We start from the raw sequence: 17,638 nt of genomic DNA, 5'->3' as shown, positions 1-17,638 counted from the left end.
GTGAGAGGCCCGCGTACCGCAAAAAAAAAAAAAAAAAAAAAAAAGGAAAGAAGAGGGAAACATAGATGCTCTGATCCCTGCTCTCAAGTGCCTGCAGAAATTGTTTAGAGGCGAGGCTCACACAGGTGAAACAGAGCAGGGCAGGTGAGAACACACCCCAGCAGCCATGGGAGGCACTAACTGTGGGTGATCAGGAAGAGGGAGGTGCCTGCATGAGTCAGGGCAGCGAAGGCAAGTGTTTCCTGGCGGAGAGAGGACTTGAGTTGGACCTTGAAGGATTGCTCAGGTGTGTGTAGGAAAAGAGGAGGAAGCAGGAAATCCTGGGGTGGAGATGAGAAAAGGTTGCACAGAGCCAGGGGCAGGAACGTGCAGGGTGCTGAGAAGGTGACGAGGTTAGCTTCCTTGGACTCAGAGGTGACGCTGATAAATTTGGAGGATAAATGCTTCTTCACAAGTTTGAACCCGAACTATGCGGGAACCCGCCTTCTTTGAGATGAATTGAGACTGAGTCATCATAAAAAATTTTTGATCTCCTTCTTTTGGTATTTAACCATGTGTGACCACTCATTTCTGGAGCAGAAGCTAGACAAGAACAGATGCAAAGGCAGTCGAGTGTCGCTGGGCGTGCAGCTCAAGTGAGTGTGCACACGAAGAGGACGTGTCCGGGCTGTGATGTCCCCGATGCTGTAAATCCTGAAGACAGGGTGTGCCAGGCTCTGGCAGGAAAAAGGAAAGAGGGCGCGGCCACATGGCCCGGGACACTCACTTGCGATGCTGGAACCTAGGCCACTGATGCAGGAAGTAACTGAACCGCATATGAGAAGATTTCAGAACTTTTCAGCATCGTGGGTGTATTTGGGATGTGCCCTCCCGCTACCACAAGGACAGGAGGACATGAGTTATGGCGTGTGCGTGTTTCCCTGCTCTAGTTCCCTATTCAAGGAGCAATGATTACTGATTACGGCCCCTCCTGTGGACCAGACACTGCGCCGGTCCGCTAGGCTGGGGCCAGCGTGGTCCTCACGAGCCCCGGTGAGAGGGAAGTGGACGTGACATGCTCTGAGCCCTCCTCCCTGGATTAGAGTCACGGTGGATTCGGGTCGTCGAATGGATCATCCTACACCACACGAGAAAATTGTCTTGAAATAATACCTTTCCACAGGACCAGATGGTCCTTCCAAATTACGCCACAGGCCCCCGCAGAATCTGTGAGCTCTTCCATGTGGCGTTCACATGAGAGTGTCCGAACACTACTAGGTGATCAGCAAAGTAGAACTGAGCCACCCGTTCTCTACTTCCAGGGACAGAATGTCCCCAGAACACTCTGCTCTCCGCCAAGGTGAAGACAGTGGGGCCACACTTGCAAATGCATCGTTGCTAAAGAGACCAAGATTTGACACTTACGGATGCTTCTGAGTAGCTGACCACCTGCCTGAAGGTGGGGTTGTACTGGCAGCACACCACGGGCTCTTTGTGGGAAACCACCAGGTGAGGCTCGAGGGGAGATCTTGCTCGTGAAAAACAGAGAGAGAGAGAGAGAGAGAGAGAGAGAGGATGAAAACCCAAACTGAGTATGTGACACGCATACCCAGGATGAGGCATCGATTGCTTTATTAAAGAATGGTTAAGAGGGTAGTCTTGATTTCAAATGATGGGGTCTGGGACCTTGGGCAAGTCACTTAGCTGCTCAAAACTGTAATTTTCTTATCTGTTAAATGGGGATAATGGTATCTACTTTAAAGCATCGTTTTGAGGATTAGATGAGAAAACATATATACAGAGGTACCTCCATATCTATGGGAGATTGGTTTGAGGACCCCCTAGATTACCAAAATCCACGGATGCTCAAGTCCCTTATATAAAATGGCATAGTATTTGCATATAACCTATGCACATCCTTTCATATACATCTCCAGATTACTTATAATATCCAATACAATTTAAATGCTGTGTATATAGTTGCCGGTATGTGGCAAATTCAACTTCAGCCTTTTGGAAACTTCTGGAATCAAAAAAAATTTTTTTTCCATCCATGGTTGGTTGAATGTGCTGACGTAGAACCCATGGATAGGGAGGGCTGAAGTAATGTCCCTAGCACAGAACCTCACATAACATAATGGGCGTGCAATGAAGAGTAGCCACTAACCGTGAAAACTGATGCCACGCCTCCTTGTTGGGGTAGGAGGAGTGTGATTTTGTGAGACCGCAGAGTGGACCTTCTTCCCTATTAATGTCTACCTTCCCCCAAACAAACACAAACCATATCATCCCATTCTGAATGGCAGTGCTCAAGCCTCAATGGCAGTGCTTCTCCCTCACAGCAGGGACAAGGCCAGGCCAGGTCCCGGGGGGGCCTGCAGCATGCCTCCTATGGGTACCCAGGTGCAAAGGACCCACCTGTGCCCTTGGGCTTTGCCCCCTGAGCCACGTCTGGGAGGTCAGCACACAGAACGGACCGCCCTTGGAGCGAAGCCACCCAAAGCCTTCGAACCCATTTCCTCACCTGTAAAATGGGATCCTTTAGAGAAATTTTGTGAAGAGGAAGGGTGAGAAAGGATGTACAATGTCTGGAGGAGGCTGGCATGCAGTAGACACTGACTAACCGAACGTTGGTGGCCAGCCTTCGCTCTCTGTAGTGCCCTGCAACGGTCAGCCCTAAGCCTGGGCCGCTAAGAGACATCTGGGGGGCTCTGAAACCTCAGACTTAGTGCCAGAAGATTCTTGGTGTGGGAGAATCCTCTTCAAGGAAGAACAGGACTTAGCATGAGGACGATTAGAACTTTCGGGACCACAGTCTGCCCACTTCACAGATGAGGAAGCAGCAGGAGGCTGAGAAGGGTCGGCTCACTTGGTCAAGATCACAAGCTCCCGAGTGACAGAGCGGGGCCTGGCAGACAGTATCTGGCACCTAAGTGCTGGCGCTAGAAATGAGGCTGTTTTTGCCATGAGGTGGAATTTCAGACACTTGGGTCCAAAAAAAAAAGAAAGAAAGAAAATCAATCCAACAGGCTGTTTGTTCTACACAGTGATGTCGTGTAGAACAAAGAGCAGTTGGATTGACTGATGTTCCCGTTTTTCAGCTGGCTGCTTTGGCATCTTGAGTGAAGGAGCCTGCCTCCAGGCCTGGCTGTGATGATGGCCTGGCAGTGCCCCTGTGTGTCCCTGGGTGGCTGCCCTGCTTGGGGGAGGGGGTCTTGGGTGTGAACACCACTGCAGCCTTGGCGCTGCAAGTAGGCTGATGCCTTGGGACTGAACAAGCAGACCCTGGGGCTTCTAGGACCATTTCCTACCGGGGGAGGGCTGGTGGGTAGAAGAGGGCTCAAGGGGTAGACTCCAGACTTTTGGATAATATAGGCAGGTGGTGTCAGAGCAATTAGTGGGAATGTTAAAGAGAGCTCACCAAACAGACACTGTGAGATAGGATGCGGGGCGTACAGCCCAGGGCTCACACAGAGACCTTAGCTGTGGATCATTAAGTAGAAGGTCGACTACTGCTGCACTGGGCTCTGCAGGACCTTCTGGAGAGCTGAGCGCTCGGGGCCTACCTCAGCCTCAGGTGCACGAGGGCGACAGTGTCCGTGGCCACACACAGGGCTCTGGGGAGGGGGAGATAGAGGCAGGCCCCGGGCTGGCCCCGAATACCGCTGGCTTTGGAGGAGGCGATAAACAAGCAGCTCTTGGTCTCCAGATCCCAGATCTGAGGAGGAAGTGAGGAAAAAAGAGATGGGAGCTCTTGAACGGCCTGCTTTGCTGGGTTTCCAAAGCCGACACCTGTTGGGGGGTCTGGTTGGGCTTGAGTGAGGTTTAAACACTGCCCCGCTCCCGTCTCATCCAAATGAAAAGTCGTAAAAGGGGTTTCTTCTCCTCTGTTGTTTGTAAAGGAAGCACAAAGTGGGCACCAAGTTCCTGAGCCCCTCTGCCAGGCCGAAGCTGCCCGAGCGCCAGGGACTCTGCGGCCAAGCCACCCCAGAATGTGCTTTACTCCCCCATGAGGAGATGGCTTCTCTTCCCATGGACCCAGCTTCCACAGCGGGGGCTCACAGCATGGGTCTGACCTGTGGCTCAGAGCTACTGCTCTCCCCCAGCTATGCTCCCATTTCTTACTACAGTTCCTCAAAACCCACCACTGGAGGACACGGGCTATAAACCTCAGGGCAACTATTGGTTGAGAGCATAAGCCCCCTGCCTGGGTTGGAATCCCAGGTCTACTGCCTAATGGCCTGGGTGGCCTTGGGCAAATTACTACACTCGCTTTCCCTCAGTTTCTTTGTCCGTAAAATGGGAAGAAAAATAATAGTACTTACCTTATAGAATTGTTTTAAGGAATCTGAAAATTTAATAAAAGATAGAGTGCTAGAAAATGGTATAAATATGGTTAGAATAATAACATTATTGTTAATCATTTATTTTAATTGGCACACAAGCCATGCCATGGTTCTTGTGGGATCTTAAGATACTGTGATCTCTGATGAGAGCTGCAAGGGACGGCGGCATCCCTGGGGAGAAGGGGACGCGTCAAGTGTAAAACTGGGAAGATCACGATCATGACAAAGGCAGCCTTGGTTAGTGTGTGAACATGTGGCCGGTGTTGTGTTAAAGGCTGTATATTTTACTCTTTGTTGTGGGTCGAATTTTGTCCTCCCAAAATGTGTATGTTGAATAACCCCCAGTACTTTAGAATGTGGCCTTATTTGGAAATAAGGTTATTGCAAATGTAATTAGTTAAGATGACTCATATAGGTGGCCCCTAATCTAATATAACCGGTTTCCTTATAAGAAAGGGAAATTTGGAGACAGACACATACACAGGGAGAACAGCATGTGAAGATGAAAGCAGAGATTAGGGTGATGCTTCTACAAGCCAAGGAAGGCCAAAGGTTGTAGCAAATCACCAGGCGTTAGGTGGGAGGCATGGAACAGATTCTCCCTCACAGCACTCAGAGGGAACCAGCCCTGCCGATACCTTGATTTCAGACTTCCAGCCTCCAGAACTGGGAGAGGACACATTTCTGTTGTTTAAGCCACACATTCTGTGACACTTTGTTACAGCAGCCCTAGCAAACCGATGGGCTCTTATGGGAGGGAGGCATTATCCACCGAGTTGCAGTGAGGTTAAGTGACTCAGCCAAGTTTACAGAGCTAGTAAGTAACTAACCTAGGAGTCACCCTCTGGCCCATCTGCCTCCAGAGCACACAGGAAAATTTAAAGATTGAACTGGGTGGGGTGTGCTTGGATGGGGCTTCTTCCTTCTTCCTTTGAGACTCTAGGAAGCAAGTCAGCTATTGTGAGATTTGAAGACTTTACCCCTTAAGTCAGACTCTTAATTCTTGTATTTATTCTGTTGATTTGCCTTTAGTTCTCCGCAGGAGTTAACACACTCATTTTGAGAGTTCCAGCCTACCTTTTAATCTGTGATTTTAGATCACGGCATAGAAGGGGGAGCAACGTATCCTAGGAGGTCAGCATGGGGGTGACAGTAGAGATCAAAGTAAAATAATCCCATGGAAATAGTGACCCTGAAGGCTGCTTGTTCAAGGGGCATTCCCACCCCCTGGCCCCAATCTGGAGAATTGATTTGTTTGAAGATTCTCTTCTTTCTGGGTAGAAAGGTAACACACATCCTTCTTATCAGTCACTTGTACCCCAATGGGAATCCATTTACATGTTAATTTCTTCTCAGTTCATGAGCTAACATTACTGAGAGCAAGAGGGGTTTTTTTTTGTTTGTTTCCTTTTTGTTTTTTTCGGTACGCGGGCCTCTCACCGCTGTGGCCTCTCCCGTTGCGGAGCACAGGCTCCGGACGCGCAGGCTCAGCGGCCGTGGCTCACGGGCCCAGCCGCTCCGCGGCACGTGGGATCCTCCCGGACCGGGGCGCGAACCCGCGTCCCCTGCATCGGCAGGCGGACGCTCAACCACCGCGCCACCGGGGAAGCCCGAGAAAGAGGGTTTTGATGAGGGGCGGACAGGGGCAATTCTGGAGCCTGGGGAGAGTGATCTCAGTTGGGATGCTATAGAGAGACCCTGACAAGGTCAGTGAAAGGAAAAGGTAGGGAGAAGCTCTTCATAGTGATGTCCCCCCAATAAAAACAGTGACAATAAATGAAGCACCCCGGATGTAGCTACTGTCTGTCCAGCACACTCCTGTCTTCTGTTAAGAGAGCTGCTTCTCTGACTGTAAGTACTGGACAGAGGATCTGAGCCTGGTCAGTCCGTGCCCTTCCTTTAGGTTTTTCTGGCTGGAGCTGCTAGTAAGAGTAGAGTTGGGATGTGAGTGCGGGCTGTGGGCTTGGACGGGTCCTGGCCATTTGGAAGGAGAAGGCCACTCAGCAGGAGGTGTTGATGAGACCAACGCGAGCCAAGGAGCAGGAATGCAATGTGCAGGCATGCAGCATGGGAACAACAGTGCCATCTGCGAGCTCAGCTGCCCACGGGTCCGTCTGTCCCAGGATCTGGTTTCGGCAACCAATAATTTCTCCCCCCTTTTCATTATATAAGTTTCGGGTATATAGTATTACAATTTGACAGTTGTGCATGCCACAGAGTGATCACCGTCACAAGCCTAATTACCATCCATCACCATACAGTTGACCCTTCGTGCATTTCACCCACCTCCCAAACTCCTTCCCCTCCGGTAACCACTACTCTGTTCTCTGTGTCTATGGGTTTGCTTTTGTTTGCTTTGTTTCTTTTTTTTAGAGTCCACATATGAGTGGAATCATATGGTATTCGTCTTTCTCCACCTGACTTATTTCACTTAGCATAACTCCCTCTGCATCCATCCATGTTATCAAAAATGGCAGGATTTTGTTATTTTTTATGGCAGAGTAGTATTCCATCGTGTGTGTGTGTGTGTGTGTGTGTCGCATCTTCTTTATCCATTCATCAATAGACACTTATGTTGTTTCCATGTCTTGGCTATTGTAAATAATGCTGCAGTGAACATAGGGGTGCATATATCTCTTTGAATTAGTTTTTTCATGATTTTTGGATTAATACCTGGAAGTGGAATAGCTGTGTCATATGGTAGTTCTATTCTTAGTTTTTGTGAGGATCTCTATACAGTTCTCCACGGTGGCTGCACCCATTTACAGTCCCATCAACATCGTGCAAGGGTTCCCTTTTCTCCACATCTTCTCCAGCATTTGTTATTTCTTGTCCTTTTGCTGATGGCCATTTCGACAGGTGTGAAGTGATATCTCATTGTGGTTTTGATTTGCCTTTCTCTAATAATTAGTGATGCTGAACATCTTTTCTGAGGTCTTGTCTCTTTCTTTCAATTGGAACATATTTCTTTGTCTCCTCATTTTGCCTAATTCTCTGTGTATTAAGTATATATATACGTATTAAGAATTAGCTATCTCTCCCAGTCTTGAAGGCCTGGTCTTATTTAGGAGCTGTCCTGTGGGGCTCAGAAGTGCAATCCTGCCTGGCCACTAGAGCCAGGTGCTTAAGGGGTGTCCCCTACATGGGCTATGTGTGCCCTCCTGTTGTCATGGGGCTGCCGCGGAGTGCTGGTGGGCTGGCTGTCATTCAGCTGGCTGTGAGAGGCTGCCAGGATGCAGGGTGGGTGGGGCTGTCAGTGGGACATGCCCATTGGTGCTACCGGGTCACATGGAGAATTCCAAAATGGTGCCCACCAGCACTGGCCTTAGCAAGGAAGCCTGAGGTCACGTAAATGCCTCCTGCCAGTGACTCTATCCCCAGGAAGCATCCCAAATGACTCCTGCTTCTTCAGCAGACACTTGAAGATTAGTAAATGGGTGCCCTTCACCTATGAAACATACACTTTTCAACCTGGTGTTTTTGTGCTGGTTTTCAGGTTGGGTGAGTCCGTGCATGAGCCTTTTTTTTTTTTTAATAAATCTATTTATGTATTTATTTATTTTTGGGTCTTCGTTGTTGGCTCTTAGTTGCTGTGTGTGGGCTTTCTCTAGTTGCGGTGATTGGGGGCTACTCTTTGTTGCGTTGTGCAGGTTTCTCACTGCGGTGGCTTCTCTTGTTGCGGAGCACGGGCTCTAGGCACACAGGCTTCAGAAGTTGTGGCACGTGGGCTCAGTAGTTGTGGCTCGCGGGCTCTAGAGCGCAGGCTCAGCAGTTGTGACGCACGGGCTTAGTTGCTCCGCGGCATGTGGGATCTTCCCGGACCAGGGCTCGAACCTGCATCCTCTGCATTGGCAGGCAGATTCTCAAGCACTGCGCCACCAGGGAACCCCCCCCGTGCATGAGCCTTTGAAGAGCGGGGTTTTTGTTGCCTGCAGTTCTATAGTTGCCCTGGGTTTATTCTCCATTGGTTTTCAAAGCCGGGTGATTTGGGAGCTTATCTCTCCTATGCAGGATCTGGGGGCTGGGGTGCCTGATGTGGAGCTCGAATCCCTCACTCCTCAGGGGAAAGCTCCACCTCTTTGGGGTCCCTCCCAATTGTGCAGCTGGGGTGTGGTTTTCCCTGGTGGGCCCGTATCTCTGTCTCTCCCACGCGTCTCAATGGTGTCCTTTTACCTTTTCTCGCGAGGCTCTGTTCATGCAGTTTTCAGATCTCTTTCTGAGGGAATGATTCCATCTGCAGTTGTAGGTTTATGTCTGTGGGAGGACATAAGTTCAGGATATTCCTGTGCTGCCATCTTGAACCCTGTTGCTTGTGTTTGGGGGGATGGGTTCCTGTCGGTTTGCTGATCGTTGGCCTCTCTCTCTCAGCTTCTTACACGCCTACATCCCTCATCCTGTTGCCTCCTCTGTCTTTAAACCAGCAATAGTGTACTGAGTCCTTCAAATTCTCCCTTTTCAGCTTAAACTGTTTCAGTTAGATTTTTGTCCCTTTGACTCAAAAGAATCTTACCAAGTAAGGGACTTCCTTCGTGGCGCAGTGGTTAAAAACCCCGCTGCCAATGCAGGGGACATGGGTTGGATCCCTGGTCTGGGAAGATCCCATATGCCGAGGAGCAGCTAAGCCTGTGAGCCACAACTACTGAGCCCACGTGCCACAACTGCTGGAGCCCGTGCACTTAGAGCCCGTGCTCCACAACAAAAGAAGCCACCACAATGAGAAGCCTGTGCACCGCAGCGAAGAGTAGCCCCAGCTCGCCATAACTAGAGAAAGCCCACGCGCAGCAACAAAGACCCAATGCAGCCAAAAATAAATTTAAAAAAAGAAAAAAGAATCTTACCAGGTAAAACTACTCTGCGGTGAGCACAGTTCATAAATTATCTTTTATGAACACAACTAATCTACAGGACGACCCTTTCTCCCATATGGCAGAAGAGTAAACCAATGTCTCAAAGAATTAAGTAACTTATTTCAGAAGGATTGAGTACTTCACCCGAGGTCGTCCAGTTTGTGGTAGTTTCAGAATTTAAACTCAAATCTGTCTGTCTCCAAGGCATTCTGCCCCACCTCCTCCAAATCTCTTGCTTCCCGGTCCACAGTGTAAAGTTACTGGGAAGCGGCTACTGGACTAAGGTATTTCCCAGCTTCCCTTTCACCCAGAGTCATGAACTCAGCAATAGAATGTGAGAGGAAGTGATGTATCATTTATGGCTGGGATTTTTTAAGAGGCAGATATGCCTTCTCTATTCTCATACCCATTGCACCTGGATTAAGAGGAATCTGAGAACCTAAGTAAGGTGGGACCCCCATATGGCGACAGCCCTATTCTTGAAGGGAGAAAAAGCGCCCCTCACCAGGAGCCCTGGTACCGGATTGTTACAGTAGACAGAAATAGACTTCTGTTGTTTCAACCTACGGAAAATATGGAGTTAATTTGTTACAGTGGCAAGTCTTACCTTAACTAATACACCATGCTGTCTTCCTTCCAAGAAATAACTTTCTTTCCGTCCTAATTCCTGTTGACACAAAACAGCTCTCTTTGTGGTGTGCAGTATTAAATTCACAGAAAATAACAAGTAAAAATGGAAATCTCAATCTGTCACTTTACTCTTCTTTAGAGAATGCCAGAAACCAGCAGACTCCTGAAACCTTTCGTGTGTCCCCATGATTTAGAGACATGAAATATTTGGGCTAAAAAAAATCAATCACAGAACGAAGACAATTTGATCAGGCATGATGAAAATTTAGCTGTTTGGTTCCTAGTTGATTAGTTTTTATTTGATAGAAATAATATATTCTGAAATAAATTACACACCCTATTTCCAAGATAGGATTTCAATATATTTTAAACACACTTTGGGAAGTGATTCAATATGCCTGAATCATCACAGGCGAGATGCTAATCTTGTAATCATGAGTTTAGATTGGGAGAAAATGGAGAGGCACTAGGAAAAGAAAATAGGATAGAAAACATGTCCTCACATACGGAATTATGATTATCTGATGGTGGCAAATTTCAAAAAAAAAAAGTGAAATCTCCAACTTTGTGGCCTTGGCGGATGCCTTTGCATACATTTGATTTTCAAAATAAATCAGAAACTAAAGTCCATAAATCTTACCATTTTAATCAAATGTTCTTGGAGAACTGAATCGAGTTTGGGTCCTGTTGATCCCTGACTGTGATCTCAACACCTAGTTTTGTATAAAATGTCCTCTTCATTGCCGTGAGCCAGACTCTAAGTTCACTACGCAGAAGCCATGTTGGACCCCAGACAGTCAAATCCCAGAGCATCACACCTGTGCTCAGTCTTGGGGGCTTTTCTCTCCTCTGCCCACTTTTGCTCCCTTTATGATCTCATCTACTTCATGGTTGAAAATTCCATCTAAATGCTGATTATTCCCACATTTATATCTCCAGCCCTGACATCTCCCCTCAACTCAGGATGACTCTCTCCAGCACATCCACAACTGGGCTTCTGACCTTATACTCCTCTCACCCATCATCTTCCTCACTGCGGTGTTCGGTTCAGGCCTAAACTCTTGGTGCCATCCTTGACTCCCCTCTCCCTCTCTCTCCCCTCTCTCCTTTAAAAAAAAATTACAGCTTTATTGCTATTTAACCCACATACTACCGAATTTGCATTTTTAAGCGTACGATTCAGTGGCTTTTAGCATATTCACAGAGTTGTGCAACCTTGACCACTATCTAATTTCAAAAAGTTTTCATTCCTCCAGAAAGAAACCCCATGCCCATTAGCAGCCTCTCCCTAGTCCCACCTCACCCCATCCCCTGGCAAGTACTAAACTCATTTCTGTCTCTATGGATTTGCCTGTTCTGGACAGTTTATGTAAATGGAATCATACAATACATGGCCTTTTGTGACTGGCTTCCACTTAACACTTGAAGCTTCTCAAGCTTCTCCGTGTTGTAGCGTGTGATAGTGCTCATTTCTTTTTCTTGCTGAATAATATTTCATTGTATGGATGTACCCGATTTCATTTATCCATTCCTCAGTTCATGGACATTTGGTTTATTTCTACTTTTTGGCTATCATGAATAATGCTCCTATGAATCTTCATATGCAAGTGTTTGTGTGAACAGATGTTTTCGGTTCTCTTGGGTATAAACCTAGGAGTGGAATTGCTAGGTCGTATGTTAACTCTGGTTAACATTTGAGGAACTGCCAGATAGTTTCCAAAGTGGCTGCATCATTTTGAATTCCCACCAGCGACGCATGAGGGCTCCAATTTCTCTACATCCTTGCCAACACTTGCTATCGTCTCTCTTTTGATTTTAGCCACTCTGATGGGTGTGAAGTGGTATCTCACTGTGGTTTTAGTTTGCATTTTCATAGGGACTGATGATGCTGAGCATCTTGGCCTGTGTTTATTGGCCATTTGAATATTTTCTTTGAAGAAACTTCTGTCCAAGTCCTTTGCCCATTTTAAAATTAAGCTATTTGTGCTTTTATTGCTGAGTTTTGTATGCTAAATGCAAGTCCCTCATCAGAAATATGATTTGAAAATATTTTATCCCATTCTGTAGGTTGTCTAATCACTTTCTTAATAGTGTCCTTTGAAGCACAAGTTTTTATTTTTGAGAAAGTCCAACTCGTTTTTTTCTTCCCCTTTAGTCTCCTGTGCTTTTGATATCATATCTAAGAAATCATTGCCTAGTCCAAGGTCATGAAGATTTACTCCTATGTTTTCTTCTAAGAGTTTTGTAGATGTAGCTCTTTTTACATTTAGGTCTATGATCCATTTTGAGTTAACCTTTTTATATAGTGTGAAGCAAGATATCGAAGTCCAAAATCAAGGTGTGGATAAGTTTGGTTCCTTCAGAGGCCTCTCTCCTTGGCTTGCAGATAACCACCTTCTTGTTGTGTCCTTGCACGGTTGCCTCTCAGTCCAAGTGTCCTGACTTCCTTTTCTTGTAAGGACACTGGTCGTATTGGATTAGGGCCCACCAGCATGACCTCATTTAACCTTCAGTACTTCTTTATAGGCGCTATCTCTAAATACAGTCACATTCTAAGGTACTGGGGGTTAAGACCTCAACATAGGAATTTTGAGGGGACACGATTCAGCCCTTAACATCTATCCGTCCTTTCTTCTGTGAGTGGTGAGTGAGCTGTTTTATGCATCTGTACACAGCAGTGAATCTGATCTCCTTCCCAAGGTTCCGGCATTCCTTTGACTCATGCTGTTCTAAATTCCTACCCTCTGGCCCTGTGACAGTCCAGAAAAGAAGGTGGATGAGTCATGAAAATGTGTCATATTCACTGGAAAAGCATATGAGATGATGGATGAAATAAATCAGTGAGGTTTTTTTGTTTTTGTTTTTTTATATAAGAAATAGTGTGTTCCAAAGATAACAGAGTGACTGAGTTTTAGAGGTAGACAGGACCCTCGCTAGAAAAAGAGGTGTGAAGGCAAACAAAATGAAGGTGGTAATGTCGCTACCGCTGCCAGGGTCAGAAAGGTTTAAATTCTAAGCTTTATAGACAACGTTTCAGAAAGGGCCCACTCGCCCTAGTGTGTTACAAGATAAGGTGATAACCTCTAGTGGCAAGGGACTGTGCCTCCCTATGTCCCCATTCTGTCCCCAGATCCCCTTCTCCATCCCCCAACCTGCACTCTCCAAAGACAAAAGGAGTCTTTGGACAGAACGCAAGCAGGGGCCTCAATGCAATAATGTTAACTTCTCCCAACAAAACACCAGGTATAGAGAGTTCTCTAAGAGGCTGTCCTTCCACTGCCTGTATATTCTCCTTTTCCAAAGCAAATCCACAGAAGTAAATAACACTTGAGTATCTGCTAATCCAGAGGCCCCAAAGGCTACAGAGAGGGGAATGAAAACATGAAGGGAACACCTTCTCTGTCTGAAACCGCATTGGATAATGCATCAAAACATGAGGGCAAAGACCTTAATAGTGTTGTCAGTGGGCATATGGAAAATATTTAGTTATCCTCAGCAGACACATGGATGTAGATCACTGGAGCTGTGTGGCTTTTCAGCATACCTGTCGGTTTTCTAGAATGGAAAAAGAACAGATGAACACCAAGCAGTTCTAGCTGCGATTTCTAAATAAAAATGCAAGACTAAACTTGTCCCGGATTTGGCAGCTCTGTTCAGCCTGAGGAGGGTTATGTCTCCCTCTGAAACGACACAAGTATATATCTTGTGTGATAAAAGGTCTGAAGCAGACAGTACCCAGTTATAGCAACACAGCTCCGTGTGAGATGAAGCCCTGAGCTTGGTTTCTCCCACGGCTGACAATATCACGATAAAGGGAATAAACACGGAAGAGCGCAGCGTGGGGTTGGAACAGATTCCACGCAGGTTGTTGCTTTATGCAGTATTCAGATCTGGCGTGAATGTCTTTTTAATAAGAGTTTATTTTAAGGAGCTCTGAGGGATCACAGTGCCCTGAGGGGCTCAGGGCTGCGTATGTAGTGGGCGGGTGAGGAGGTAGGGAGAAGGGAAGCAGGGCTGAAGTCCAGGGGGAGAGAACAATGTCTTTTTATAACCAAGTCACTGGAAAGTAAGCAAATTGTTCTCAGTCTCCAGACACATGGGAGTCTAAGGTAATAGAAGTGAGTAGAAAAATCATGTTTCTGTCTTTCTTATTAGGCATCCGACATTGTGCTGAGTGCTCTACATGGAAGATCTCATTTGCTCTCATTATATTACTCCAGGAGTGGGTATTCTTGTTATTGCCTTTATAGAGGAGGGCATGGCGGCTGCAGCCCTCGCTCAGGATCACGCAGCTAGAAAGGGACAGAGGTGGGAGCAGATCGCACATGCTTCACTGCCACGCAGCACTGCCCCCAGGCTGAGAGGGACAAGGGTCCCCTTGCAGTTCCTAAGTGATGCCTGTACAGAGGTTCAGCAAGGAAACTTGGCTTTGCCTAGATGACTGGTTCTTATCCCAAATCCCGCTATCAACTCTCCATTTCCCCCTCTCCTTCCTTCTCCAACACTTATCAACAGAAATGACACAGGCTTTTAGAAGCCAGGTTGCGTTTGAAACCTGTCTGCCGCTACTTCCAAAAAGTTACTTAACTCCTCTGAGCTTCAGGTTCTTCCTTGGTAAATGGAGTTGATGTGAGGATTAGAGAGAATGGATATGGTGCATAATGCCCGGTACAAAGTAGGTGCTCAATAAAATGACAGTTACTGTTATTTCCAAGAAAGCGTTACTGAGACTTGCTGTGGAGGGGCACACGTGAGAGGTAGGGGCCCAATTCTAAGGAGGAGGATGATTACACATTGAGGGGGTGATGGCAACCGTTTGCTACCCTGCTACCTCAGTTCCAGGCTTTCCAGAACAATCCCTGTTTTCTTAGGTCAGTTCTGCTACACCTCAGGAGTGGCAGGGTCCTTAGTTCAGTTGGGGTTAAACAACTCCAGTGGAGAAGTGAGTGTAAGCTTAGGGCCATCTGAGTGAGGTGCACAGAAAGGACATTGGTTATACATCACAATCCCTAATCGCTCTCTACAACTGATCATCATTCATTGTAGGGAAGATAGCGGTCTGATCACAGAAAAGCCTTCCGATCGTTGAGTGAATGATGGCTCCACACAATCTCTTTGTCCTTGCAAAGTATTCGCGTTTTAAGTGAGTCCCTTATTAACCCCAAAGAATGACTCTTTAACAGCCACAAGCAGAAGTTTTCCAGGCTCTGTGTGTCTGGGAGATCAGTTCTGGACAGGGGTTCTTAAGTTATTCTAAAGGGGACTTAGTGATCCCTGGTCCTGCTCTCCTGTACTTACGAGGTCAAGGGCACCGTTGGTTGGAGAAAGACTTACCCAGGCAGATAAGGATCCTAGACTCTAATTATTCGATCCATTCCACCTGTCAGCAGCAAATTCCTTACAGATGAAAATACCTTGACTCCTTTATAGATGAGAAAAACTGTTTGATCACGTTCTGCTCGCCTTTGGGGCAAACCGAGGAATGCTTGGCCTTTTCTTGCTTCGACACCTTTTCTAACATCCTTTATCTCTTTCATCTTTTGTTTGGCCGTTTGTCGTTCCCATAATGCACCCTAAAAATATTCACAGAAAAACAAAACACAGTTTCTTCACATGATCAGTCAATTTTCTGACAAGTTACTAATTTTTAAAGGTCTCAGGCTCACTTTCAGTGATGACTAGTGTTTTCTTCTTTTTCAACCCCAGGTGTTAAACTGTAGATAGTCTGAAGAATGAAAATGATGTTGTAGGAGAAGCAAGGTTTTCCCAGATCCATACTGCGTGCCAGGCACTGGGCCAGAGCCTCTCCACACGCAATCTTGTCTGAATCTCACAGAAACTCAGTGGGGCAAGCACCTTTACCGCTACCTCATAGGTAAGAAAACTTACACCTGGAGAGGTTAAAAACTTGACGTAAAGAAAACAGTAGGGCCAAGGAGCACCGTCTGACTCCTAAATCAGGGCCTATCGGTTTTCATCAGCCAGCCAGCCAATTTCATCCTCCAATTATTTTGACAGATATTTTTAGTCAAATGACTTTTGGGCTTATGAATCTACTGAACAGTAGAGTCAAAATAGTAGCATCATACAGAAGCATCACACAGAAACGATCAAGGGCCTTCCTGTAGGTTTTAGACGTTGGTCTTGAGACAGCCTGGGACCTGGGACCCTTTACTGGAGTGTTTGCACTTAGATAAAAGTCTCCTCCCGAAAAAAAATATAAAGTAACTGTAAGGGACTAAAAATAACTACATGGGTGCCCAGCTGGGGCAGTGGTGAACAATGAGATACAAAAAGGCCATCAGCTGCCATTTCTGAGGCGGGGGAGGGCAAAGCAGCGTACTGAGCATGCTCCCTGCACACAGCACCACCAAGGGGGTGGGCAGACCACCTGAGCCACCACTGTGGGCCTGACCCACTGATCTCTGCCCCTACCCCACCCCCCACTTAAGGAACCATCTCCCCCGCTTCGGGAAGCGTGCAAGGGCATCTGTTACTTGTTTTCGCTCCCTTCCTGCAGTCCCAATAAAGCCTTGCCTGAATTCCTCATTGGGCCTCTTATAAATATCTATTGATTAAAGGGTCCAAGGACCCGAGCTGGTAACAGTGTCACCCGAAGATGATCATACCCTTTACCAGCGCGTCTCCCGTCCACCCGTCTGGCTTTCCCCCTCCGACCTCAGCCTTGAAGGTGCCTAAAGGACCTTGGAGGGAGAAGGTGGAAGAACATTTGTCTACACCCCCTCTCCGTTCCCCTACCCCCAGATAAGAATCCTCTTCCATCGTTTGTGACTTCAGCAATTGGCCGAAGGATCACTGGTTTGGTCTGTGTCTTGTGCCTCTTATAACAAATTATAAGCTCAGCCCTTTTCCGGGTCTCAGGGAGAAGAATGTGGTACTCGGAAAAGTTCAGTCAAAGCGGGCGGAGGCTTCACCTCCCGAGGGTGGAGCTACTGCCACCCAGCGGACCCGTGTGAGGTAGGACTGAGGTCGGCCTGCCGATTTTCCCGGAGAAGTGGGAAATCTCTGGCTTTCACTGGAAACCGCCAGAATCGTACGTGTTGGTACCCGGCTTCAGAGCATGCTTTACACCTGTCTGTGGCTGCTGGGCCCGTGACTGCCTCTCAGGGCCTCTGGTTTAGGGTGTGTTGGGAGGACTGCGCAGGTGTCCGGGGTGGGGGAACGAGCCCTCATCTTTCCCCTTGTGAGCTTTTCTTCAGAGTCACGTGGCTGTTCTCCCGTCCATGAATTTCCAACAGAGAAGCCGAGTCATTGCCGAACGACTGGGGTCTGTGACTTCCACGTTACTTGGGGCTGTCACCCGAGTCCGGAGCCACCCCTGGCCGGTTTACGGACACTGAGTTGGGGGGAGGGCCCTGCTCTCCATGGCTCCTCCCCACAGGGGCCAAGGGCTGGGTCGGGTGGTGGCCCTGGCCCTGTCCTTCCTTCCCCCTTTAGCGTGCAGCAGGAAGGTAAACAGCCTTGAACTTGCAGCTCTCTCATCTGCCAGGCAGAGGGGAGAGGAGGGCGAGTGCTGAGTGTAGATAATTACTTCAGATGGCAACATGAGCCTGTGTATCTGGGTGGGCACTTGAAATGTCAAAGCAATGCAGCAAACCCTTCACAAACACCGGTTTGACACTTTCACCCCTCTTGTTATGAGCAGAGATCTGAAACGTCTAAGCAGGTGTGTCACTTTATTTTTATTTTTTTAAGCGAAGGGAGAGCAGCCAGTTCATTTGCATGATCTCTGGCAGCTCTCTACCAACGGAGCCAGACAGAGATACATGTTTAAGTGGTTGCCATGGAAACCAGAGCACATTGCTCTCCCCCAAG

The 17,638-nt window shown here is 47.4% G+C and overlaps 1 protein-coding gene across 1 annotated transcript in view; it reads right to left on the bottom strand.

Moving 5' to 3' along the window:
• LOC102987306 (WD repeat-containing protein 49-like) overlaps positions 1-17,638 on the bottom strand; it is a 111,072-nt gene that overhangs the window by 26,257 nt on the left and 67,177 nt on the right. Inside the window, 4 exon segments of the mRNA XM_024125814.2 lie at positions 1,405-1,507; positions 3,546-3,697; positions 13,250-13,273; positions 13,276-13,357. Coding sequence (XP_023981582.2) covers positions 1,405-1,507; positions 3,546-3,697; positions 13,250-13,273; positions 13,276-13,357 — 361 coding nt within the window.

The sequence above is a fragment of the Physeter macrocephalus genome, chromosome 13, assembly GCF_002837175.3.
Source record: "Physeter macrocephalus isolate SW-GA chromosome 13, ASM283717v5, whole genome shotgun sequence".
In the NCBI taxonomy this organism is placed as follows: Eukaryota; Metazoa; Chordata; class Mammalia; order Artiodactyla; family Physeteridae; genus Physeter; species Physeter macrocephalus.
The sequence above is the reverse complement of the archived record's forward strand: the minus strand, read 5'-3'. Positions and strand labels throughout refer to the sequence as shown.